The sequence below is a fragment of the Rosa chinensis genome, chromosome 2, assembly GCF_002994745.2.
Source record: "Rosa chinensis cultivar Old Blush chromosome 2, RchiOBHm-V2, whole genome shotgun sequence".
Taxonomy (NCBI): domain Eukaryota; kingdom Viridiplantae; phylum Streptophyta; class Magnoliopsida; order Rosales; family Rosaceae; genus Rosa; species Rosa chinensis.
The window spans coordinates 79,472,550-79,492,527 of NC_037089.1; the positions used below are offsets into that span (position 1 = coordinate 79,472,550).

A 19,978-nucleotide genomic window follows, 5' to 3' on the forward strand; every position below is an offset into this window, starting at 1 on the left:
ACTTCGGTGCGAGATTTCTTTGATATCACAATTGCTGAGACGGGAATGGTGGAGAGAGTCTTCTCAATTAGCTCCTCTTCTGTGAGAGGCTTTGCACAGAACCTCAACATGGCTTTGAGGCGAAGAGCTTCCGAGTTGTATTCAGCAACAGACTTGAAGCCGGAGAAGCGTATGTTGTTCCACCGAACCTTCAAGTCAGGCAGAGGGAATTTTGGATATTTCCAAAGCGCTCTTCTAGCGCTACCCATAGAGCTCTTGCATCTTTGATCGACATGTACTCTAATCTGAGAGATTTATCCATGTGGCGTCGCATCAAGATTATTGCTTGAGCATGCTTTGTGGGTGTTCGTTGGAACACAGGGCCCTGGTTAGGTGCCTGTATTATGGGCAATATCCCTTTTGCAGTGAGATGGTTCTCAACGTCGGTTACCCAGCCATGGTATTCCGAGCCTGTTGAGTCAAGCTTTGGAAAATCGAGTCTAGGTTCATTCGACATCCTGAAAAGTAAGAAGAGAAAATATATTAGTTTCGGAGTTTAAACTTCCATGAAAACTAAAATAATAAGATTTCCGAGCTATGCTACCAAGAAATTAATTTCCAAGAATATTTGGATCAGACCAAAGCAATGATGTTTGTGGACGCTATTAGTCCGAACATTATGAACACTCTTAGTTCATAGATTACGAACGCTTTTAGTTCGTTTAGCGTGAATCCCCACGATTCCGCTTTTAATTCATAAATCGATGCTTGCGGACGCTCTTAGTCCGAATATTATGAACACTCTTAGTTCATAGATTACGAACGCTCTTAGTTCGTTTAGCGTGAATTTCTATAATTCCGCCTTTTTCTACAAGTTCCTGAGAAAAAGAAAGAGAGGAAAAAGGAGTAAAAACTCAAAAACGGGAACTTTTAGTAAATAATACCTTGAAATAGTGTTGTCGGAAATGACCGAAAAGTTGTCGAAAAAGTGTCCGGAAAGTCGTCGGAAAAGTGTCCGGAAAGTTGCCTGAAAAGTGTCTGGAAGGTCGCCGGAAAAGTTGCCGGAAAATTGCTCGACAGATCTGTTGACAGATGTGTCGACAGCTGCTCGGCAGCTTCTCGGCAGGGGCTCGGCAGGCCTTCGGCAGCAGCTCGACAGATCCTTTCGGCAGGTATCGGCAGCTGCTCGGCAGGCCGTCGGCAGGTGCTGTCGACAGCTTCTGCGCAGCTGCTCGGCAGCAGTTCGGCAGGACTCGACAGCGGTCCGGCAGCGGTTCAGAACTTCCGGCAGCCGGTTCGGGCGGTTTCCGGCAGGTTCTGGCGGTTCTGAAACCGGTTCTGAGCTTCTTAGATCAAGGGCTTTGATATGAGCTAGGGTTTGGGGGTTTTTTGTAGGTTTGGAAAAATGACTTCGATTGCTTGATGAACTTCCTCTACTCTTATCAATTTCGATTCTAAAATCTAGAGCAATCTCGTGCTGATAACGTGTTTGAGGACAAGCATAAATTAACAGAGAGAGAGGAGAGAGTAATGTTGCAGAGAGATTTGAGATTCATGTGTTTATTCATCTCACAATGGAGGGTTTATATAGAAATACAAACCTAGTGTGAATGCTCTAAGAGAAACTCAAAATGATAACAATCTTCTCTTGGTTGATTGAGGGCTGCAGCTCCACATGGTGTCTGCAATGATCACAATTGCCATGCTTGTTGCCCTTTGGCATAAAGCTTGTCACACAAGTCTCTATACCTACATTATACACTCAAGTACCTATTGTATACATGATATAGACATTTATACTATGACTCATATATACAACATGATTCATATATACTACAACATGCTTTTAATTAAGTTCTATTTCATCATTTCATGAGCAAAGCCAAACAAACTGATAATCAGAGTTCAAACAAACTGATCGATCAGCTTTTCTTGTTGGGTTGTAAGGTATGATGCACTTGATAAATTCTTGGGTCTTGCTTGGCTTTTTGGAATTCTGCCAAAGTTTGTGTGTTTTTGGTTGGTTCTGGGTTTTGATGGCTTTGGAGTTGATATGGCTTTAAAGGTGGTGTTTTTAATTATGAGCTTTTTGGGAAACCCATGTGGGTTTTTGGTTGTTGTCCTAATTACTGACTCACTGTTCTCGTTTTGATGATGGAGCCTAGTATATTATTTTGGATTGTTCAAAATGTTGATGATGATTTGAAGATATGTGCTGAATTTTCGTTTTTGATGCAAATAAGATTATGTCTCTGACTTGTGTTTGGCTATGTACATAAGAAGAATCAGAGCATTTTGAGGTTTTTTTCTTCTTCTTTTTTTTTTTTCACGAGGAGTAATGAAGTTGATGAGCGCGTGTATCTCATATCCCAAGTAATATTTGTTATGGTATGAAATGGTGGACATGCTAATCCTCCTAGAGTTGTATGATTAAAGTTCAGCAAATGAACTAAGTGCTTTACTAACCAGTAAATAACAAGAGTACATTGTCATTCACATTGCTTTAGTATTGATAGAACTGAGCACATTGTCATTCACATTGCTTTAGTATTGATAGAACTTACATTCTAACGTCATTTTCTATAACGAAAGCTAAAGGCCTAAAGCTAACCTTTCAATCCACGTTGTGACGTTGATAGGAACTGTTGTGGTTTTTAGATTGTTAATTGAATGCTGCAATTTCCCCACTCCATTATCAATTAGCATGAAGCAGATAGTTCAGCTTGTCATGGTAGTTCCTGGAATGGTATGGTAGTAGAAACAGATTGTTTGGAGGCTGTGAGGATGGTAAATGGAAGTGATGAATGTCATGTCTTGCATGTGAGGGTGTCCCGCAGGAGCGAATCAGGGAGATTTTGACCGCTTTGGATATTCATCATATTCATCATGTTCCAAGGGCGGCTAACAAGGCCGCTCATACTGTTGCAGGAGTTGTAACCTGAGGTAATTAATGGGCGGAGTAGTTGGTTAGGGGTTGGACCTCCTTGGCTCATGGATGTCATCGTTAATGACGGACCCGTTACTGGTTCGATTTCTAGGAAGGAGAGTGGGGAGTTCATGTCCACCACCAGTCAGTTCCATGCTTTGTAATCTTGGTTAGTTATTGAATAAAAAGTTCTCATTCTCAAAGAAAAAAAAATTTGTCATGTTAGTTCACTAGTTCCGGAGAAAAGTTGACGAGTTTACCATAATGTATTTCGCCTTCATATGACAGATAATCTTTGGCGTTTTTGGCCTGCAAGATGTTCTTATTGCTTGAATATCAGAAGACGCCAAGGAGTGGTTTCTAAAGCTGATCTGGTTGTCATTGGAATCTTTGTTGGTGTAGCCCATGGAATTTTGATAGCTGCACTCATATTTTTCAGAATAAAGGTGGTACCAAAAGCGTGCTAATCTTCGACGATGTGCTAAGGAGCGTTGTTTAACAACTCTTCCTATATGCAGAATTGGCTTAGGCACAAGCATCGACTTTAGTGTATCTCTTTCAACTAGCATACCTATTCAAGGATCTGATCGAGCAAAAAAGTTTGGAACTCTCCTAGTGGAATAATCACAACAAAGATGGATTTCCTACTGCATCAGGTGTACTTAGATACTCTTACAAGTATGCATTAAATGCTGTATCATTTAGGTATAGCAAGCATACATAATGCTGTTGTAATTCTTCTTTCTTTATTGTTCTGGATCCCATTTCACAATCAGTTTTACACTTGGCACTGCAAAGCATGGAGTTTATACTATGATATGTGTTGTATGAGTGTATCTAATGCATGTTACTGTGGTCAGGGAAGTACAGAAAGCTACACAGAACTTCGCAACCATTTGGGGACAAGGGCCTTTTGGTCCAGTCAATAAAGCAACAATGCCTGCTGGAAAGGTAGCAGCTGTGAAGGTGCTTGCTTCAAATTCCAAGCAGGGAGAGAAAGAGTTCCAGACAGAGGAAAAGACTACATCAGCTACATTTCGAATAGGTCCTGTCAAGGAAAAAAAAATATTCCTTCATACCCATGGACATAGTATAAAAGTAATCTAGCATATATCTTAACATTCACTATTTGCATAAAGAAATTAATTTTCCCTTTTGATCCAAAGAATATAAAAGAGTGTATTTATAATCTTCAAAATCTTGTGTAATAGTTTGGAAAAATAATCAGAAAGGTTATGTGGTTGGACATAATTCCAACATCGTGCAATGGAGTAATGCCGTGTTCTGGAATCTCATTGCCAACATGACCAATTATCACTGCCATAAAAGCAATCATGTGAACTGTGTGCATCTCTCTTAATGTTTATGTCCTAAGAAGCTGGTTGAGTTTCGCTTAATTTGGATGGTCATGGTGCAGGTATCTCTGTTAGGAAGACTGCATCATCAAAATCTAGTGAACCTCATAGGTTATTGTGTAGATAAAGGGCAGTGTATGTTAATCTAGGGAGGTTCTGCAGGTATCACTACAATGTTTTGGATGTGAGAGTGGACTGGCACATTGACAAAGGAAAGGAAGATGGTTTGTATATTAGCTGTGTCGCCTCATCTGTGAATATGTGGGCTATAGTCATGGATGCAGGGACAGGTTTCACATCCCAACTTTATGAACTATTCACCTGTTTACTTGCAGGAGGTAGCTATTCTGCAAAATACTCGCCCATAAACTTCCACTTAATTTGCCATCTAATTATTCAGTGTTCCAGCAAGTTAATTGTTTCTGATTGTATTCCAGGAGTGGATAATGGAACAGTGGGACAAGAACTACCATATCACTTCACTTGCTGGCGCAGGCAATGGCAGTGCCTTGGTGGTAATGTCCAAAGGTATGTCAAACAAATTAACAGAGCTTCATGTTGTCCGTGGAAGTTTGGCTATAGGAATCTGGTCGGTCCCTGATGATAATGACTCATCTTATTATTTTTTTTTCATAGGGATCCGTGTAGTACATTTTCACTTGTTTGAGCTACTCTTTTTTTTATTGCTAATCTTCTATTTGTCACCCATTGAAGGCCTACCATATACTCAGCAGTTGTACAAAGTCAGTGATATATTCCCTTTCCAATGGAATAATAAGAAATGGAAAGAAGGTTTCTCTGTTACCTCCATGACTACTGCAGGTAGCAGATGGGGCATTGTCATGTCCAGAAATGCAGGTTATTCTAATCAGGTATACCGGTCTAGAACCCCCTGTTGTTATATTCTGTTTTATTTGAACACTGCAGAACATAAATGTTTCATGTGCTGTATTGCTAGGTTGTTGAGATTGATTTCCTATATCCAAGCGAAGGCATCCATGGAAGATGGGAGAATGGATATCGCATTTACCTCAACTGCTGCAACAGAGGATTAAGTAACTGAAATTTGAACTTGAATAAGTAGTTGAACGTGAAACCGAAGATGTGAAATAATTGAAATTGGAACTCAAGCTTAAAGCTGTAATTGTTCGTTCAACAATTCGTTTACAGTTATTTTAGCATTGAAAATTGTTTTGCTTGTGAGAATACAAAATAAAATGAAGGTTTCTGGTGCTTATACGGTTATCTGATTGGTTCAATCAGTACTACAACGTTTATCTCACTATCCATAAGCAAAGCTACGGAAGATTTCAGTCCTTGCCAACTGACCATATTTCCTGACAAAAACTCATCAGCGCAAGCCTCTTATAAACTCATCGGCAAGTGCTTTTTGATGGTTTAAAAGAAGCACTTCCAGTTTTACGGAGAACACTTCAAATTTTTACAAAAACCTCTCTACTTCCAACAAAACCACTTTCAATAAAAACAACTCATGAGCATCACTAGAGAAGTAATTCCAAATGGAGCCACTATAAATTTGATCTTGAGGTATGTCTACCAAGCCACTTTAACATGAAACATTTTCACAACGTAAGTTGGCAAAAAGTTGGAACCAATATATACACATTACTGGAACAAGTTTACAACAATAATTCAGAGCTTCTCTGTGTCTTAATCTGTCTACACCAAGTTGTACATCCTACCCAAAAACAATAAAGGAAAATATCAGTGCCTAACAAGGTTACGTTGTGATGCCCACCAGGCAGTATCAAACTGTACCTTCATATTATCATTTGATAATCGGGTCTGACAATTTAAACCTGGGTAGTAAAAATTAAAACTCATTTGATATGCAAGCTGCCTAACAGCACTTCCAACTTGATCAATTACATTATAGACCCAGGAAAAATTGCATTTATAATTAGTAGCCATATCGATCTTTCAAGGATGTTCGTCCATCACCAGATTGTCCTGCATGAGCCATGAAGATATATACCAGTTATTAAGAGATCTCTCATCTAAGAGAGAAATAAAAAGGAAAAAACAAAGTAATAACCCAGAATATGGAATCAAATTAGCTTTACCTTCAGGAGGCACCCATGTTTCAGTAGAATCATGCACTATCAAGAAATGAAGATCTCTCCGGACCAAGTACTCTTTTTTGGGCTTCTTACCCTTGCTCTGTTGTTTCCCTTGTGACGTATCTTGGCTCTCAGAGGATTTATCATCTTCTGATGCATAATAGCCTCTGTTATGCTTTAGCAACAATGCTACAGCATCCTCTGCCAGGAGTCCAGCTCCTGTGGAGGAAGATGTCGACAGTTGATGAGAATCATCACTAGCTTCAGATTCATGAACTTGTTTTCCTTTCCTTATAATCAAACCAGGCGCAGCCAGATTCCATGTTAACTTCATTCTCCAAAATCTTCTTCCTGTCTTTATAGTCCACAAATAGTTCAGACTCGTGCTCATTCATAGATGCTGCCTCTTGATGACCCTCCTCAATCCTCTTGTACGTTATAGCTCCAAGCCACTGGGGCTTTGCAACAGTATACACCACTTTTTCCTTCAGTTGCATCAGTGAGAACCTCACCTGACTCCGGCTTCTTGCTAGATGCAACAGTCACATCTGTACTCTCCTCTTTCTTTATAGCCACTTTCTGGATTTTCAGGCAGACAGGTTTCCTTTGGTTTAAATGGATGTTGCTTCTTGATGGCAGCAGCAGAAGTTTCAGGATTTTCAGGAAGCACCTTTGAATCCCTTTTCTTGGCTGCTTCACCTGTTGAATCAGCAATCTTCAAAAGGAAGACTGCCCTGTCATATTCGAACTGGAGATCTGAGAGTTCCTTTTGCAATTGCTCAGTTTTATCAAGCACTAACAAGAAGAAAATCAGCACAGCAAGTGTTAACAGAAAGCACTAAAGCAAAATATCAACTCAGATGCATTAAAGATCAAGGTACATTAGAGCAGAACTCCACACCTAGCTTAGATGAAACCCCAGACATGTATTCATCCAGTGCTTCTCCAGCATCAGTGTACTCTGTAGTTTCTGATGCTGATCTGTTTTTCTAAATTGAAAGCAGCTCTCTTTCTTGTTCTCAATTTCTTTTGTGATTGCATCTCTCTTATCAAGAAGAGTATCAGCGGTTTCAAATTGATTGGTTTTCACTAGCCATTTTGCTAGAAGGCTTCTTTTTTCGATCATAAAATTCATCATCATTAGTTCATTACTGAAAAACAAATAACAAGAACCATTAACAACGAATTTCACAACCCATATAGCATTGACAAATGATGTATGGCGTTTACTTAGCTAAATTAACAGTTAACCATGAGAATTAGGAATTCAATACTACAGTTCCATAGTTAAACATTTCGATCCGTATAGTTTATATAGTTCAATCCTTGGAAAAATGAGTACTTGAGTGTCTCTTCTGAACCTAAAAAGTGCAAAACTTTCACATAAGTAATTTTCATTAATTAAATACCTGAGAAGTTCTTCTTCTTCTTCAATTGCTCCTTTCTTCTTACCATGACATTGCTTCCCTACATGTGCAATGTGCACCTAAACTTTTTCGAATACTCTCATTCAGTGTCTCTTCCAAATTTCAAGCTCTTCCAGAATCTGTAAGAAATTTCAAAAAAAGGTGTTAACCAGAACGGTCACTATCGTTCTGCCTCCTTATATTGGAACTCAAGGATGCAACAGATCATCGTCATTTGTCAAATACCAGTATAAAGAAGTAAAAGGGCTGGCATATAGGTTCTGGTGAAATTTTTTAACTGTTCTGTTCTTTTTTCATTTCGAGAGATCTGAGTTTGTTGCCCTTGAGTCAATCCACCTTGAGAGATGTCATTAGCACAACTAGCATCTATTTCTTTCTTCATATGAGCAATCTACAAGCCAAACAGTGAAGACATAAGGGAAAAAAGGGAGAGAGGAAAAAAAAAAACTCATGAGAGCGTATAAACAGGTTTCTATAGTCAACATTGGAATTCTTTCAATCTTTGCTTCCCTCATTTAACGAAAAAAAAAGTGATTAAACAAATGAGGCTGAGAAACATGAACTACAATATCATGAGAACTGGTAAAAGAAGGGAGAGAATTTCCAGATGAGAAGACAGAATTGTAATATCAGGATAGTGGATTTAATTATGATGAATGTGTTGGGTTCGCGTATTTTTTTCTTTTTGATGCTGGTATGCTCAACCTAATAGTGGATGGTAAAAACTAATTGATTAGAATCATAAGGACCAGTGTCAACCACTTTAAGAGGTCCCTATTTAATTATTGCAAGTACATCAACAGTTGTTTTCTTCCATAAGTTCCATTACAGAAAGATATACTGTTGATTATGTTCATAGTGATTATAAGATTGTATAGCTTTTAGATACTGAAGTTATGGAAAGTTGATCATATATGAACGAAGGAATCGAGTCCATGCAGCAGACGAGGATACACCAATGTTATAAAAGAAGACCATATCGAGAAAGATCGAACCTTTAATCACAGAAAGTCTGATCGATGCACTTGGGCACTAGATATGGATAATTGCTGTTCCGACCTCATGAAAATAAAACAAGCTGCTTCAAGTTCTTGTACAATTAGCATTGCAGCTCACAGTGTACAAGTTTTGGATATATATATATATATATATATATATATATATATATATATATCTTCATCATTAGCCATGGCAGGGAGCCGGGGACAGCTTCTCAAGTTCCAATCAGTTTCAATTCCACAAAAGACTTCAGCCTATATGACAAGAAAATCCATGTAACGGAAACAAGATGTCAAACCTTGTAATATTTTTAGAATTGACAACAGGAAAGTGCAATTGCAAGCACTTGTGAAATAGATAATACAGGATTATCCAAATAAAAAGAAAAATAAACTTCTTATATAGGACTACTTACTTAGGCTGTTAATATCACATTACCTAGCTTAGGTAACAGCCTCTTGAATCAGTCAAAATGGCTCCTGCATACAATGTGTTCAACAAAATGTCCAGGAAGAGATACCGATCATTTAGTTATTCAGTAAGCGACACATTCCAGTAAAACAGAACAAAGACTACATAATGGTAGTCTTGTGATGCACAAAATATATATGTGAAACCCAACCATGATATCCCGAATGCTTATAAATCCTTGTATCCATGAGTAGTAAAATTTTGTAAATAACCAGTAAGAAAGACAATATATATATATATATATATATATATATATATATATAACATTTATGATTTGATCTGATGAAGAAAGAAAGCAGGATAAGGATCACTAATTAACCACCAACACCCTAGGTCCCCAGCAATCAGTGACAGCTTCAAACATATGTTAGCATAGAACTTAAAGCAGTAGGACCAATGGGTATATTTGCAATATTAGGGACACAATTCTCAAAAAAGGAGCCAGACTATATGCAGGTGGATTTAGACTATCATTACTTTTGACGGTGGTGAAGTGGAATGGTTTGGTAGAGAGGATGCCCACTCAATCTTTCAGTCTGAGTACAGCTACAGAAACACCATTTCTCCGACTCCATTTCTATTGTTAGGATACAGGTTGTACATAAAGCTTGCAAATCCCATGTACCTATTATATTCCATTCAGTATTCGCATCCATTCCGCACAAACCCTCAGCCTAAGACAAGAAAACCCATGCCATGAAAATTAGTTATCAAACATAGTGAAATAAGATAATTTGACAACTAGAAAGTGCTTAAATTCAAGCCTTTAAAGTATGGCATTGGAATATTTAAGATGCTGAGCGATAACATGTACCTAGTTTAGCTAAAAGGGACACTTCATTCAGTTAAATGCATTCCAAATTTCCTTTATGGCGAAAGACCATATGATACACAATCCTGCATAGAACATGTTCATCAAAATCAGATTCATTTCTCCAGCTGGAGGTAAATAGATCATTTAATAGTTCAACAAATTGACAACCAGGGACCATAAGCATTGGATTGCAGTGAGAAGACATAATGACTAAATAACAGTATTCTTGCTGCAGATAATGCAAAGTAACATGAATACCTAGCCCGAATGTTGTAAATACATCCTTTTAATGAGTAGAAAGAGATTAGAATGATAGGAAATAGACATGATTTGGGGACTACGGTATACACTGAGAGTAAGAGACATCAATCCAAACCAAGTATGCAGCAGCATTAATATTCTTAACAATCCTTTCCAGAAATGCTGTTATTCTTTTCAAGTAAAGATTACAACAAAGCCATAGGGAAGGAGTGGCCTAAAATCAAGATTACAAAACATAAGTCGGCTATGCTTTTCTTTTCTCTTTTTGAAAAACACCAGATCTTATGAATACTCACAAATTACCAGAGGATTACAATAAATATTAAATCATCTGAATACCTACAAAATAAGATACAAATTTTTTTAAACTGGCAACCAGTGCACCAAATAAAGATCATTTCCTTTCTTTCATAGTTAATAGGTGATATAGATAGACCTGGCTAGAGGAATGAGCAGGAATTGCTTTTGAGGTTTAAAAAGGAAACAACTCCCTAGTCCAACAGAATCCTGCATCTCCTACTAAAATACATTTGTCAAGTTTCATACACTAAACTTTTAACATGAATTGTTAACTAAAATATATATGCACCAATATATTTCCAATTCTAGGCAATATAATTTGATCAAAGCACCAGACTGTGTTAGGAGTGTAGCTTAACACAACAAAGTCCTTTGGATCTGGACCATATATACCTTCAAGTAGCCTTCAACGATTGAGGTGGCAGGATTTGAACGGTCCATTTGCACAAACACCAATTACCAGGCTCCCGGCCTGCTGCTTTTTGTAAGATACAGATTGCAGAAAAAACTTCCAAACCCCAATTACTAGTCAAATCCCTGTTAGCATCCATTGCCCAAAAGCTTCGGCCTAAGACAGGAAACCCATGCCATGGAAATTAGACATCAACCTAGTAAAATTAGATTCTTTGACAACTAGAAGCTGCATAAATGAAGCCTTTAAAGTATACATAGGATTACGTAATATGCTGATAAAATTAGGTAGTTTATGTGAGAGGCACTTGAATCAATCAATGAAATGGATACCAAAATTCCTGTATGGTGTACAACGGCCTGAAAGTCCCTCCTGCATAGAATGTGTTCATCAAATCACATTCATTTCTCCACCAGGAGTTAAGTCTTATGACAGTTCAACAAATTAAAGATTACACAAAACAAATTAAAAATTGTGATGTAAAGATTCATAGTAAATGCAAAGATTCATCTCAGAATTTGCATTTGATGATTGATACCTTTGTATTTGTGCAGCGAGTCAACAAACTTCATTCAGAATCAGATTCAGGTTCATTAATGAGATTGAATTGTGATGTTTGGGATGTGAGAAATGTTGTGCCACTCCTTCCCCACGCCTTGTTGGTAGTCTCGTTCGAGAATTGGACAACTCTCGATCGTCAAAGTACGCAGTGTTGTTATCTTGTGCAGGAAGTCTGGCAGTGCTTTGAGCTTTGGGCACTCGGTAATTTGCAAGGAAGAAAGGCGAGGCATTATTGTAATTTCAGAAGAAGAAGAAGAAGAAGAATCCTCCTCCTTTGTTATTCCTTCCCACTCTTCCCACTCGGACAAGTAATAAAAAGAAAGTCGTTTCAATTTGGGGAATAGAATTCCTGAGAAAGTCGTTTCGGTTTCTTCTTCTTCTATTCCCAGAAATTCAACTCCCACCTTTTTCACTTTGTCCATCACTGTAATTTCCAGAATTTCAAGCGATGGCAATTTTCCAAGAGGAGGCCAAAACTCACAAAATAGCCAAAAACGGAGATGAACTTTTCTCAAATTGTGTAAAGACTTGATCCAATAGAGAGACTCGGTGGTGCCAATGTGGCACCACTCAATCCCAAGGGATTCCAAATTTTGATGTGGTTGCAATGCTTTCACTATTTCTGAATCAACACCGTGCTTTCTCAATACTCCATATTCATCCTGGAAAACTACTTCTAAATGAGAGAGGTGCTCCTTATTCCCCAACTGTGCTTTCTCAGTCTCACTCGCATCATCCTTATTCCCCAATCGACGTATCTCAAGGCTCCCCTGAAGCTGGTCCATGATTCCGAGATCTCCTAATTTCAATGCTGCTGCTTCACGCTCACATACATAAAAGCAGTCTAGTGCTTGCAGACTTTTCAAACTCCCAATCCCTTTTGGTAAGTACCTCAGCTTCCAACAACCCAGAACATATAGATGCTTTAAGTTGATCAACTTTCCCATTGCCTTGGGTAGTTTCTCAAGACTCGAGCACTGTATAAGAACCAGAGTCTGTAGATTGTATAAATCACACACAGCATCCGGTACTTTCAAAATTGGATTATAAGACAAATCCATATATCTCAAATGAATCAATTCACCCACCTCTTTTGGAAGTTCAGTGAGGCCACTCCAACTCAAATTCAATGTCCTAAGGCATTTCATTTGCAAAACTGAACCGGGGCTTATGGTTGTAATGCTTGAATCAAGGAGTGTGAGGCTACGCACATTTACGCATCTGTCACATGAAGTAGGAAATGAAAGTGGGCCATAGGGTACCCTTGTTAAGGTCAAATGACGGACATTTTCACCCCGTAGCTCCACTATTTGATTATCACCCTTAACTACTTCTATAATAATGCATTCTTTTTTTGTAAGAAATTGCACAAAGTCATGCACAATATCATGCATTTTGCACCTTTCAATATTTCCCATCTCATCTACCACAAAATCTTGGAAAAAAGATCGCATTACTAGACTCTCAAAATAATATTGACCTTTTCTTCTCTTTTCTTTATTTTCCTTTGAATTAAGATAATCTTGAGACATCCAAAGCTCAATCAACTTATCTTTTTCGAGATTATAATCTTTGGGAAATATAGCACAATACAAAAGACATCTTTTGACTGCTGGGGCCAAATCATAATAACTTAGTAATAATGGTCGGAAAACTTGTTCCTCAATTTTCTCTAATTCCCATATTTTACTATTCAGAACATCTTGCCATTCCTTTCTTGTTTTCTTATACCGCACTAGACTGCCTAAAGTTTTTGCAACAAGAGGCAAACCTTTACACTTTTTCACAATTTCCTCACCAATAGCTCCAAATCCAGCAGCCTCATCTTCTTTCCTATCCAAAAATGCGATGCTATTGAACAATGCTAGACAATCCCTATCGCTCAACTTGTCTAAATAGATCATGCTACTGTTTGCTCCCATCATTTTAGCAACCTCTTGTTTTCGCGTGGTCACTAGTATTCTACTACCTTCAGCACAACTTTGCATTATTACTGGTAGTTTCAAACTTTCCCACTCTTTTGGGTTTTCCGTCCACACATCATCTAGGACAAGAAAGAACTTCTTATCCTTAACGTGTGACATTATACATTGTAATAGAGTTTCCAACTCATTGGAACTCTTTTGGGTTTCATTTTTATCTAGATTCTCAATGATCGCTTTGGCAATCTTAATCTCGTCAAAAGGGCTCGAGACACAAACCCATACTTTCTTATCAAATTGGGCTGTGACCTTTTCATCATTATAGGCTAATTGGGCAAGAGTTGTTTTGCCCATCCCTCCCATCCCTACAATAGGGATGACAAGGAACCGCCCCACTTTCGGGCTACTCTCTCTCAACAACTTGCTCAACAACATCTCTTTTTCTTCTTCTCGGCCAAATATCGTAGATATATCGACCAAAGATGAAGTCTTCTGTCGTTGAATAAGCTGCTGATCATCAGGGCCACCTTTTGTGGACTGATGAAAGCCATACATTTCTCTTTCAGCAGCAATCAATAAAGTTAACTTCTCATTCAATTCCCCTATCCTTCTAGCTATCTTATGACGATGAATGACCTTATTGGCTTGGCCAAAACAAAAGCAAACGGAGGACATGAGGAAACATACCTTCTTCTTTGTCACAAGAGCATTTTCTCCTTCCTTCTCTTGCTTCTCCTCCACTTGTCGTCTGAGAATTTCGGTGTTCCACTCATCTAGCACGTCGTCCATCTCGTACGACACATCTTTCAGCTTCGCCAACCAGTTTTCCACCCCAGTGTCTGCCACTTGTTTCTTCTCTGCATCCTCAAGCACAGCCTGGATATCTTTGAGCTTGCTGCTGAAACTTTTAACGTCTTCCTCAGCATTCAAAACCAGTTTCACCGCTTGATTTGTGTGTTGATATACTACTGAAGCCAATTGCTCCAGAAGCACAGAGATGAGTGCATCAGCCATTTTTGGCGTCAGAACTTGGTTATAATTCAAAGAGAAATAGAACAGAGATGAATATGAGCTAAGATAAAATGGATGAGCGTGTTGTCACCTCTCTTCTACTCAGCTTATATATAGTTCTGAAATTTCATGGATTACTCAATTAACTTCATATTGGCTAAATTCTAGTTTGGATAAAGATTGGAAATAATTGAAGTAACGGATATATGCACCATCATATCAATTGATAAGGTATAACTTCCAAAGAGATAGAAGCATATACCTGCCTCGATTATTACTTCAACAACTTTAGCTAAAGAGAGCATTCCTCTTTAATTGCATGTACTTGAACCACAGGGTTGAAAAGCAGCACTCTTGCATAGAAAAAGAATAATAATGCGAGAGAGCGACGGAAAGCATATATTGTTCCTTTCTGCACTCTTTACAACTGCTTCATCAACATTGAACAACCATGTGAAACTTCTGCAACTATAGTCCTAGTCCTATTAACGCATATATATTTTTGAAAAACAAGCATAATGTTTAAGTTCGATTCAAATGAATTGATTTAAAACAACTTGACTTTGACAACAGTAGTATATTAACTAAATATATGAAATATTAGGTAGAATATTGCAACTGAAATGAGTAACTAAATACAATGTGAAATTTTTCTGCATGTCTTTATGCAATGCTTCATCTGAGGACATTGCTATTGACATCTTTTTGTTGTGTACCTGGATTTTGAATTTGTCATGGTAGATTTGCATGCCAACTTCTTCTTACTTACTTTACATTCTTTAGTTAAAAACTTGCTCAATACTGGCTAGCTATCATATATGTGGTAACTTTCTTGCTGATTACTGAAAGAAACACTACTCAATTTTAAATTGCAGAATTGTATCATAAAATGTAGACCAAGAGTTCATGTTCAAATTGTCCTTGAAATCATGGAACTTGATTTGAGGAAGTCTTTGTTTTTGGCTAGGAAAAAGAGCATATGCGATCTTTGGCTTGCCTTATTGTTTTTCCATGTTTAATTGTCCACATGATCATTGAAAAATAGTATGAAAGAAAACAGTTAAGAACATAGGCATTGTTTGACGTTTCTGGGCTCAAATCTCAAACTGAACTCTTTTGTGTTGCATATCATGGTCAAGAGGCAGAGGACAGATTTCCCAACAAGTTTTGTTCATTCCCTCGATGGTTCTCATATATATGATGATGACTGCAGCTGCCACTTCGTTCTTCTTGTACAGCCAGCATTTAAATGCTTCCTGAATACATGTATGCATATGTGCAGTTGAAAAGAGCAAAGCTTGATATATGATGATGCTATTATACTTAACTAGCTAATTCTCCCACGCGATGCTGCGGGTTTAATTTTTCTTTTCCCCCCTCAAATCATGATCTACATAATATAATACAATTATAATTTTACATGTTACAACAACTGTTATTTTAATGAAGCTCGTAAAGAGAGAGAGTGGTATTTTAACCAAGCTAGTATCAAGTTTCTACAATGGGGGTTTAGCACTGATCTAATTCACTGGCAGACTCAAATGCATCTTCAACTAAAGCGGACTCATCTGCCGATCCATGGACTGTACATACAGAATCCCAGTTAACTTTATCATGCAGAAGATGCAAGAAATGTGTAAACAAAAAACAAAAAAAACAAAAACAAAAACAAAAAAAGGAATTATACAAACAATCTAGAAGTAGTTCATTACAGTTTGTTTATCTTCTTAGGTATGAACAAACCAAATCCCAAAACCTACCAAAAAAAAAAAGGATAAAGCTTTACATAATCATATCCTCACTAAAACTACAGACCTTATATTGCAACAAACAGGTTGGGATCTCTTTACTATCGAATAAAAGATCTGTGGATTCATTGATTGTAACATGCTCACTCAGGTTTGGAGGTTAGACTTGAAGTAACTTTCTTTCTACTTTTCTTAAAAACTGTAAGAAGAAAAATAGAGGTCAGAGTAGAAGTCTAGAATTAGAAGCACACTATTCCGAAGCGGGTACTGTTCATAAGCTATTCATACTGGTTTGGAAATTAGAAACACTGTTCATAACTACAGTAACCCATATTCTGTTTTTCTTCTCACTACCATAAATGATAGTAATACAATGAAAATGAACATGTTCTCCTCAAAACAGACATGGCAAAAGTTCACATCCTGAAATCTAATCTGAAAATCTCACAACAATTTTGTCTGGAGGGAAGACTTGTATGATCATTGACATTTTAAGGGAAAAACCAAAGAACGAAAAATGTGGGACAAACCTGTGAAGCAACACAGCTAAGAAACTGGGTAGATATAAGCTCAACCCTGACCCCCCAAAAAACCTTGCCTCTGCTTTTATATTTCCAGCATAGAGACATACAGTACTCAAACCACAAAGAGCAAAGTTATGAATAGATATATACAGAAAATTGCACCTGTTAAACGCTTGTCAGCATTGAACTTACCTCAAGTTGAGATATCAAGTGTAAACCATCATATGCAATTGTGTGTGAGTGTGTTTTTTTTTTTTTTTTTTTGAAATGATGCAATTGTGTTTTAACAATGTTACAAAACTTTGAAAAATTCACAGTTTTCCCCTGTGCTACTAATAAAGAGGAAAGTGTGAAAAGATATACAAACAAAATTGCATCAGTTAATAGCTTGTCAACATTGAACTTACCTGAAGTTCAGAGATCAAGTGTAAAGCATCATCTGCAATAGTGTTTTAACCTTTGGTCTCTTTACTTAGAAAAACTTACCTGGAAATATTCTAAATTCCAAAACGAATGTAGTGCAGATGTAAGTACCAGATCCTCAAAGTAGTGCAGATGTATGATAAGATGTTTAAACTGCTCTGAAGGTATCCCAACGATGGCTCGATATTCATAACCTAACTCTGGTAAATCCATTTGTTCAGCGTATGATTCAGCCAATGCCATTTTAGAGAAACCAAACTCCCCAGTTCCTGTGATTTCATTTAGAGAGGAAATTAAACGGAACAGAAAAGTATTGGACTCAGAATGCAGATAGCATGTTTAAATAGGCTTTACAACAAAACAACAGTATCCAAAAGAAAAAAAGCATGCTGATTACCACATTGACAGTCTCTTCTAATGTGAAAGATGATATACCTCCAATTTGACTGCTTTAGCCCTATGATTTTCAGGAAGTGTGAGGAATGCTTCTGTCAAGTGAAAGCACTCGCCGATATTTTCAGGTGAGACAAAGTCCATTGCAACTTTGATGCATGACTGGAAAATGAAAAAGGATCTAATTAAGAAGTGTAACATAACATGTGCAGAAGCATATATGCAAGTTAAATACTTCCATTGCAATAGGTCCACTAAATGAAACTGACTACAAAATGAAGAATGACAAATAGTTGGGTCAATTAAGCATAACCAATTGAAAGAACCAATTAAAACTTCCATAAACTTCCAATACAACACGAAAGCCATTTAAAGGGTTCTGCAAAGTTTTAGCTTATGCTTGTATTGATAAGCTACAATCACATTAAAGAAGTATCATTAACTTAAAAAAGAAATAACCCAGAGAAATCTTCAAACCCTAGTCTATACCAAAGCAGCCATCATAACCTAAAAAAGGTTCACAAAGCTTGAACATTTAAATCTTGAACATTTCTGACAACATAAGGAAAAAGTGGTCACCAATAGGGAAAGAGAATTACGTTGCTTCTGGAGGATACGCCATCAAATAGGTATGAGCAGGTATCAAAGAGAGTTACCTTGCTTCTGGAGTAGATTGCTAGTGGCTTCTCGCTCTAAATAGGACTACAAATAAGAAAGGTGCTAAAAATATCAGAAATATGAAAAAAAGGAAACGCTCAATTCATGGGAATTTTTGCAACACAGCTAGTTTCAAGATTGAATATTTTGGAACGACCTGGAGGACGTAGCCTTTTCTGATCACTTTCATTCACTCCCATCACCATCTGCATTACAATTTTCATTATTTCCAAAAAAGGAAAACACAATTGAGTATATAAGAATTCACGAAAGGCAAAACATGCAGGTACTGAATCCATTACGCTCTTCCTCATACCAAAATCCATTACAGCTGGTTTCAACATTATAACAAAAAATTAAGTTTGAAGTCTGATTCAACCGAGAGTGAACAAAAAAAAAAAAAAAAAAACTGCAACAAAACATTACAGCTGCATGAAGGCTCAAACCCGGAAAATCAATCAAAAAACCTGACGACATGAAAAAAAAAAACACCGAAAGTGATCGAATTGAAATCGGTCAAAATACCTGAAAACATAGCCAAAGAGAGCGTAGCTTAGCGGAAGTCGAAACGGATCGAATTGAAATGGGTCTTCTCTCCCTATTGTTCTTCACCTCTTACCCTCTCTGTACTTCTCCGGAGCAAAGACGCAAAGCCTCTGAATATCACCTCTCTCTCTCTCCCTCGATCGTTCTTGAACTCTCTATGCTCTCTGTTCGTGCAGCAAAGAAACAGAGCCACGCGGAGTCCCACGCCAGAGAATGGAAGGGCAAAAGAGTCACGGCACTGTATTACTGTTCATAACTGTTCATTGAACAGTGACAATCCCATTTTACTATAATTACAGCTATTCAACGATCCATATGACTATAATATAGATTCTTGTTAAGTATGGAAAGCCTTGAGGCTGATTGAGGAATAAGTAGATATAGACTAGTAGATTCATATTAGAGGTTGCTTAGCCAGAGTGGGTTTGCAGCTTTCACCGCAACCATGCCGCTTTTATGTTTATAATGTATCTTCTTCCCCTGTAAATTTGGTTGACTAAAGTTGTATTTATTCGTTCAACTATTCCTTTCCAGTTATCACTATACAAGTTTAGCATTGAAAATTGTTTTGGTTTGAGAGAATACGAAATAAAATGAAGGTTTCAGGTGCTTATATATACAGGCATGCGACTAGTTCAATTGGTACTACAACGGTCATCTGAGTATCCATCAGCAAAGCTTCAGAAGATTTCAGCCATGCCCACTGACCACATTTGCCGACAGAAAACTCAGCGGCAAACCATTTTATAATTTCATCGGCAAGTGCTTTTTGGTGGTACTAAAATAAGCACTTCTAGAATCACAGAGAACAATTCGAAATTTTTACAAAAACCTCGATGTACTTCTAACAGAACCACTTTCGATAAAAAGTTAAAAACAAGTCATGAGTATTTCCTAGAGAAACAATTCCAAATGGAGCACTATAAATTTGATCTTAAGATGTCTGAGCTACCGGGCCACTAAACAAGAAACATTTTCACAACGTTAATTAGTAGGTAAAAAGTTGGAACCTATTAAATGTTTACTGGATCATGTTTACATGTGAGTTTACAATAATAATTCAGAGCGTCTCTCTGTCTTCATCTTTCTACGCTAGGTTGTGCATTTTGAACAAGAAGGTTTCGTTGTGTAGCCCACCAAGTATTATCGAACTGCATGTACCTCCATA

At 37.6% G+C, this 19,978-nt stretch overlaps 2 protein-coding genes, 2 long non-coding RNA genes and 2 other non-coding genes across 15 annotated transcripts; 2 read left to right on the plus strand and 4 right to left on the minus strand.

Annotated features, from left to right (window-relative positions):
* The first annotated feature begins 1,826 nt into the window (after positions 1-1,826).
* Positions 1,827-3,507, plus strand: LOC121051421. The gene is made up of 3 exons (XR_005805660.1): positions 1,827-3,074; positions 3,194-3,351; positions 3,424-3,507. It is a non-coding gene; the product is annotated as an uncharacterized LOC121051421 (long non-coding RNA).
* Positions 3,508-4,326: 819 nt separating this feature from the next.
* Positions 4,327-5,497, plus strand: LOC112186284 (casein kinase 1-like protein HD16). Of its 2 annotated transcripts, none has more exons than XM_024324642.2 (4): positions 4,327-4,598; positions 4,698-4,788; positions 4,975-5,132; positions 5,219-5,497. In XM_024324642.2, the coding sequence occupies exons 1-4, from the start codon at positions 4,539-4,541 to the stop codon at positions 5,321-5,323; spliced, it is 414 nt and encodes a 137-aa protein (XP_024180410.1). In that variant the 5' UTR covers positions 4,327-4,538; the 3' UTR covers positions 5,324-5,497. The 2 variants fall into 2 exon arrangements, with proteins under 2 accessions (XP_024180410.1, XP_040369699.1); XM_040513765.1 differs by having other exon boundaries at positions 4,327-4,550.
* Positions 5,498-5,855: 358 nt separating this feature from the next.
* On the minus strand, positions 5,856-14,691 carry LOC112186282 (putative disease resistance protein RGA3). Of its 9 annotated transcripts, none has more exons than XM_040514811.1 (12): positions 11,564-14,691; positions 11,358-11,397; positions 11,007-11,181; positions 10,053-10,135; positions 9,716-9,912; positions 9,206-9,246; positions 8,764-9,021; positions 7,994-8,159; positions 7,751-7,887; positions 7,243-7,492; positions 6,345-7,136; positions 5,856-6,231 (listed from the first exon to the last, which is right to left on the minus strand). In XM_040514811.1, exon 1 carries the CDS (start codon positions 14,520-14,522, stop codon positions 11,619-11,621), a length of 2,904 nt encoding a protein of 967 aa, XP_040370745.1. In that variant the 5' UTR covers positions 14,523-14,691; the 3' UTR covers positions 5,856-6,231; positions 6,345-7,136; positions 7,243-7,492; positions 7,751-7,887; positions 7,994-8,159; positions 8,764-9,021; positions 9,206-9,246; positions 9,716-9,912; positions 10,053-10,135; positions 11,007-11,181; positions 11,358-11,397; positions 11,564-11,618. The 9 variants fall into 9 exon arrangements, 8 of the variants coding, with proteins under 8 accessions (XP_040370745.1, XP_040370746.1, XP_040370747.1 ...); XM_040514812.1 differs by having other exon boundaries at positions 9,183-9,246; XM_040514813.1 differs by having other exon boundaries at positions 8,764-9,912; positions 11,564-12,581; positions 12,675-14,691.
* A 2,257-nt stretch (positions 14,692-16,948) lies between these two features.
* LOC112191077 lies at positions 16,949-17,010 on the minus strand. The gene has a single exon (XR_002932793.1). It is a non-coding gene; the product is annotated as a small nucleolar RNA snoR101 (small nucleolar RNA).
* LOC121051976 lies at positions 17,005-19,070 on the minus strand. Its single transcript, XR_005807674.1, has 5 exons — positions 18,790-19,070; positions 18,422-18,470; positions 18,207-18,309; positions 17,650-17,769; positions 17,005-17,483 (listed from the first exon to the last, which is right to left on the minus strand). It is a non-coding gene; the product is annotated as an uncharacterized LOC121051976 (long non-coding RNA).
* On the minus strand, positions 17,164-17,225 carry LOC112191076. The gene has a single exon (XR_002932791.1). It is a non-coding gene; the product is annotated as a small nucleolar RNA snoR101 (small nucleolar RNA).
* Positions 19,071-19,978: the final 908 nt, after the last annotated feature.

Bases quoted from the DNA above. Each gene is read 5' to 3' on its own strand.
- LOC112186284 (XM_024324642.2), top strand. From the start codon at position 4,539: ATGCAGGGACAGGTTTCACATCCCAACTTTATGAACTATTCACCTGTT. The intron at 4,599-4,697 runs GTAGCTATTCTG...ATTGTATTCCAG, and splicing joins CACCTGTTTACTTGCAGGAG to GAGTGGATAATGGAACAGTG. The intron at 4,789-4,974 runs GTATGTCAAACA...CACCCATTGAAG, and splicing joins CTTGGTGGTAATGTCCAAAG to GCCTACCATATACTCAGCAG.
- LOC112186282 (XM_040514809.1), bottom strand. From the start codon at position 14,522: ATGGCTGATGCACTCATCTCTGTGCTTCTGGAGCAATTGGCTTCAGTA.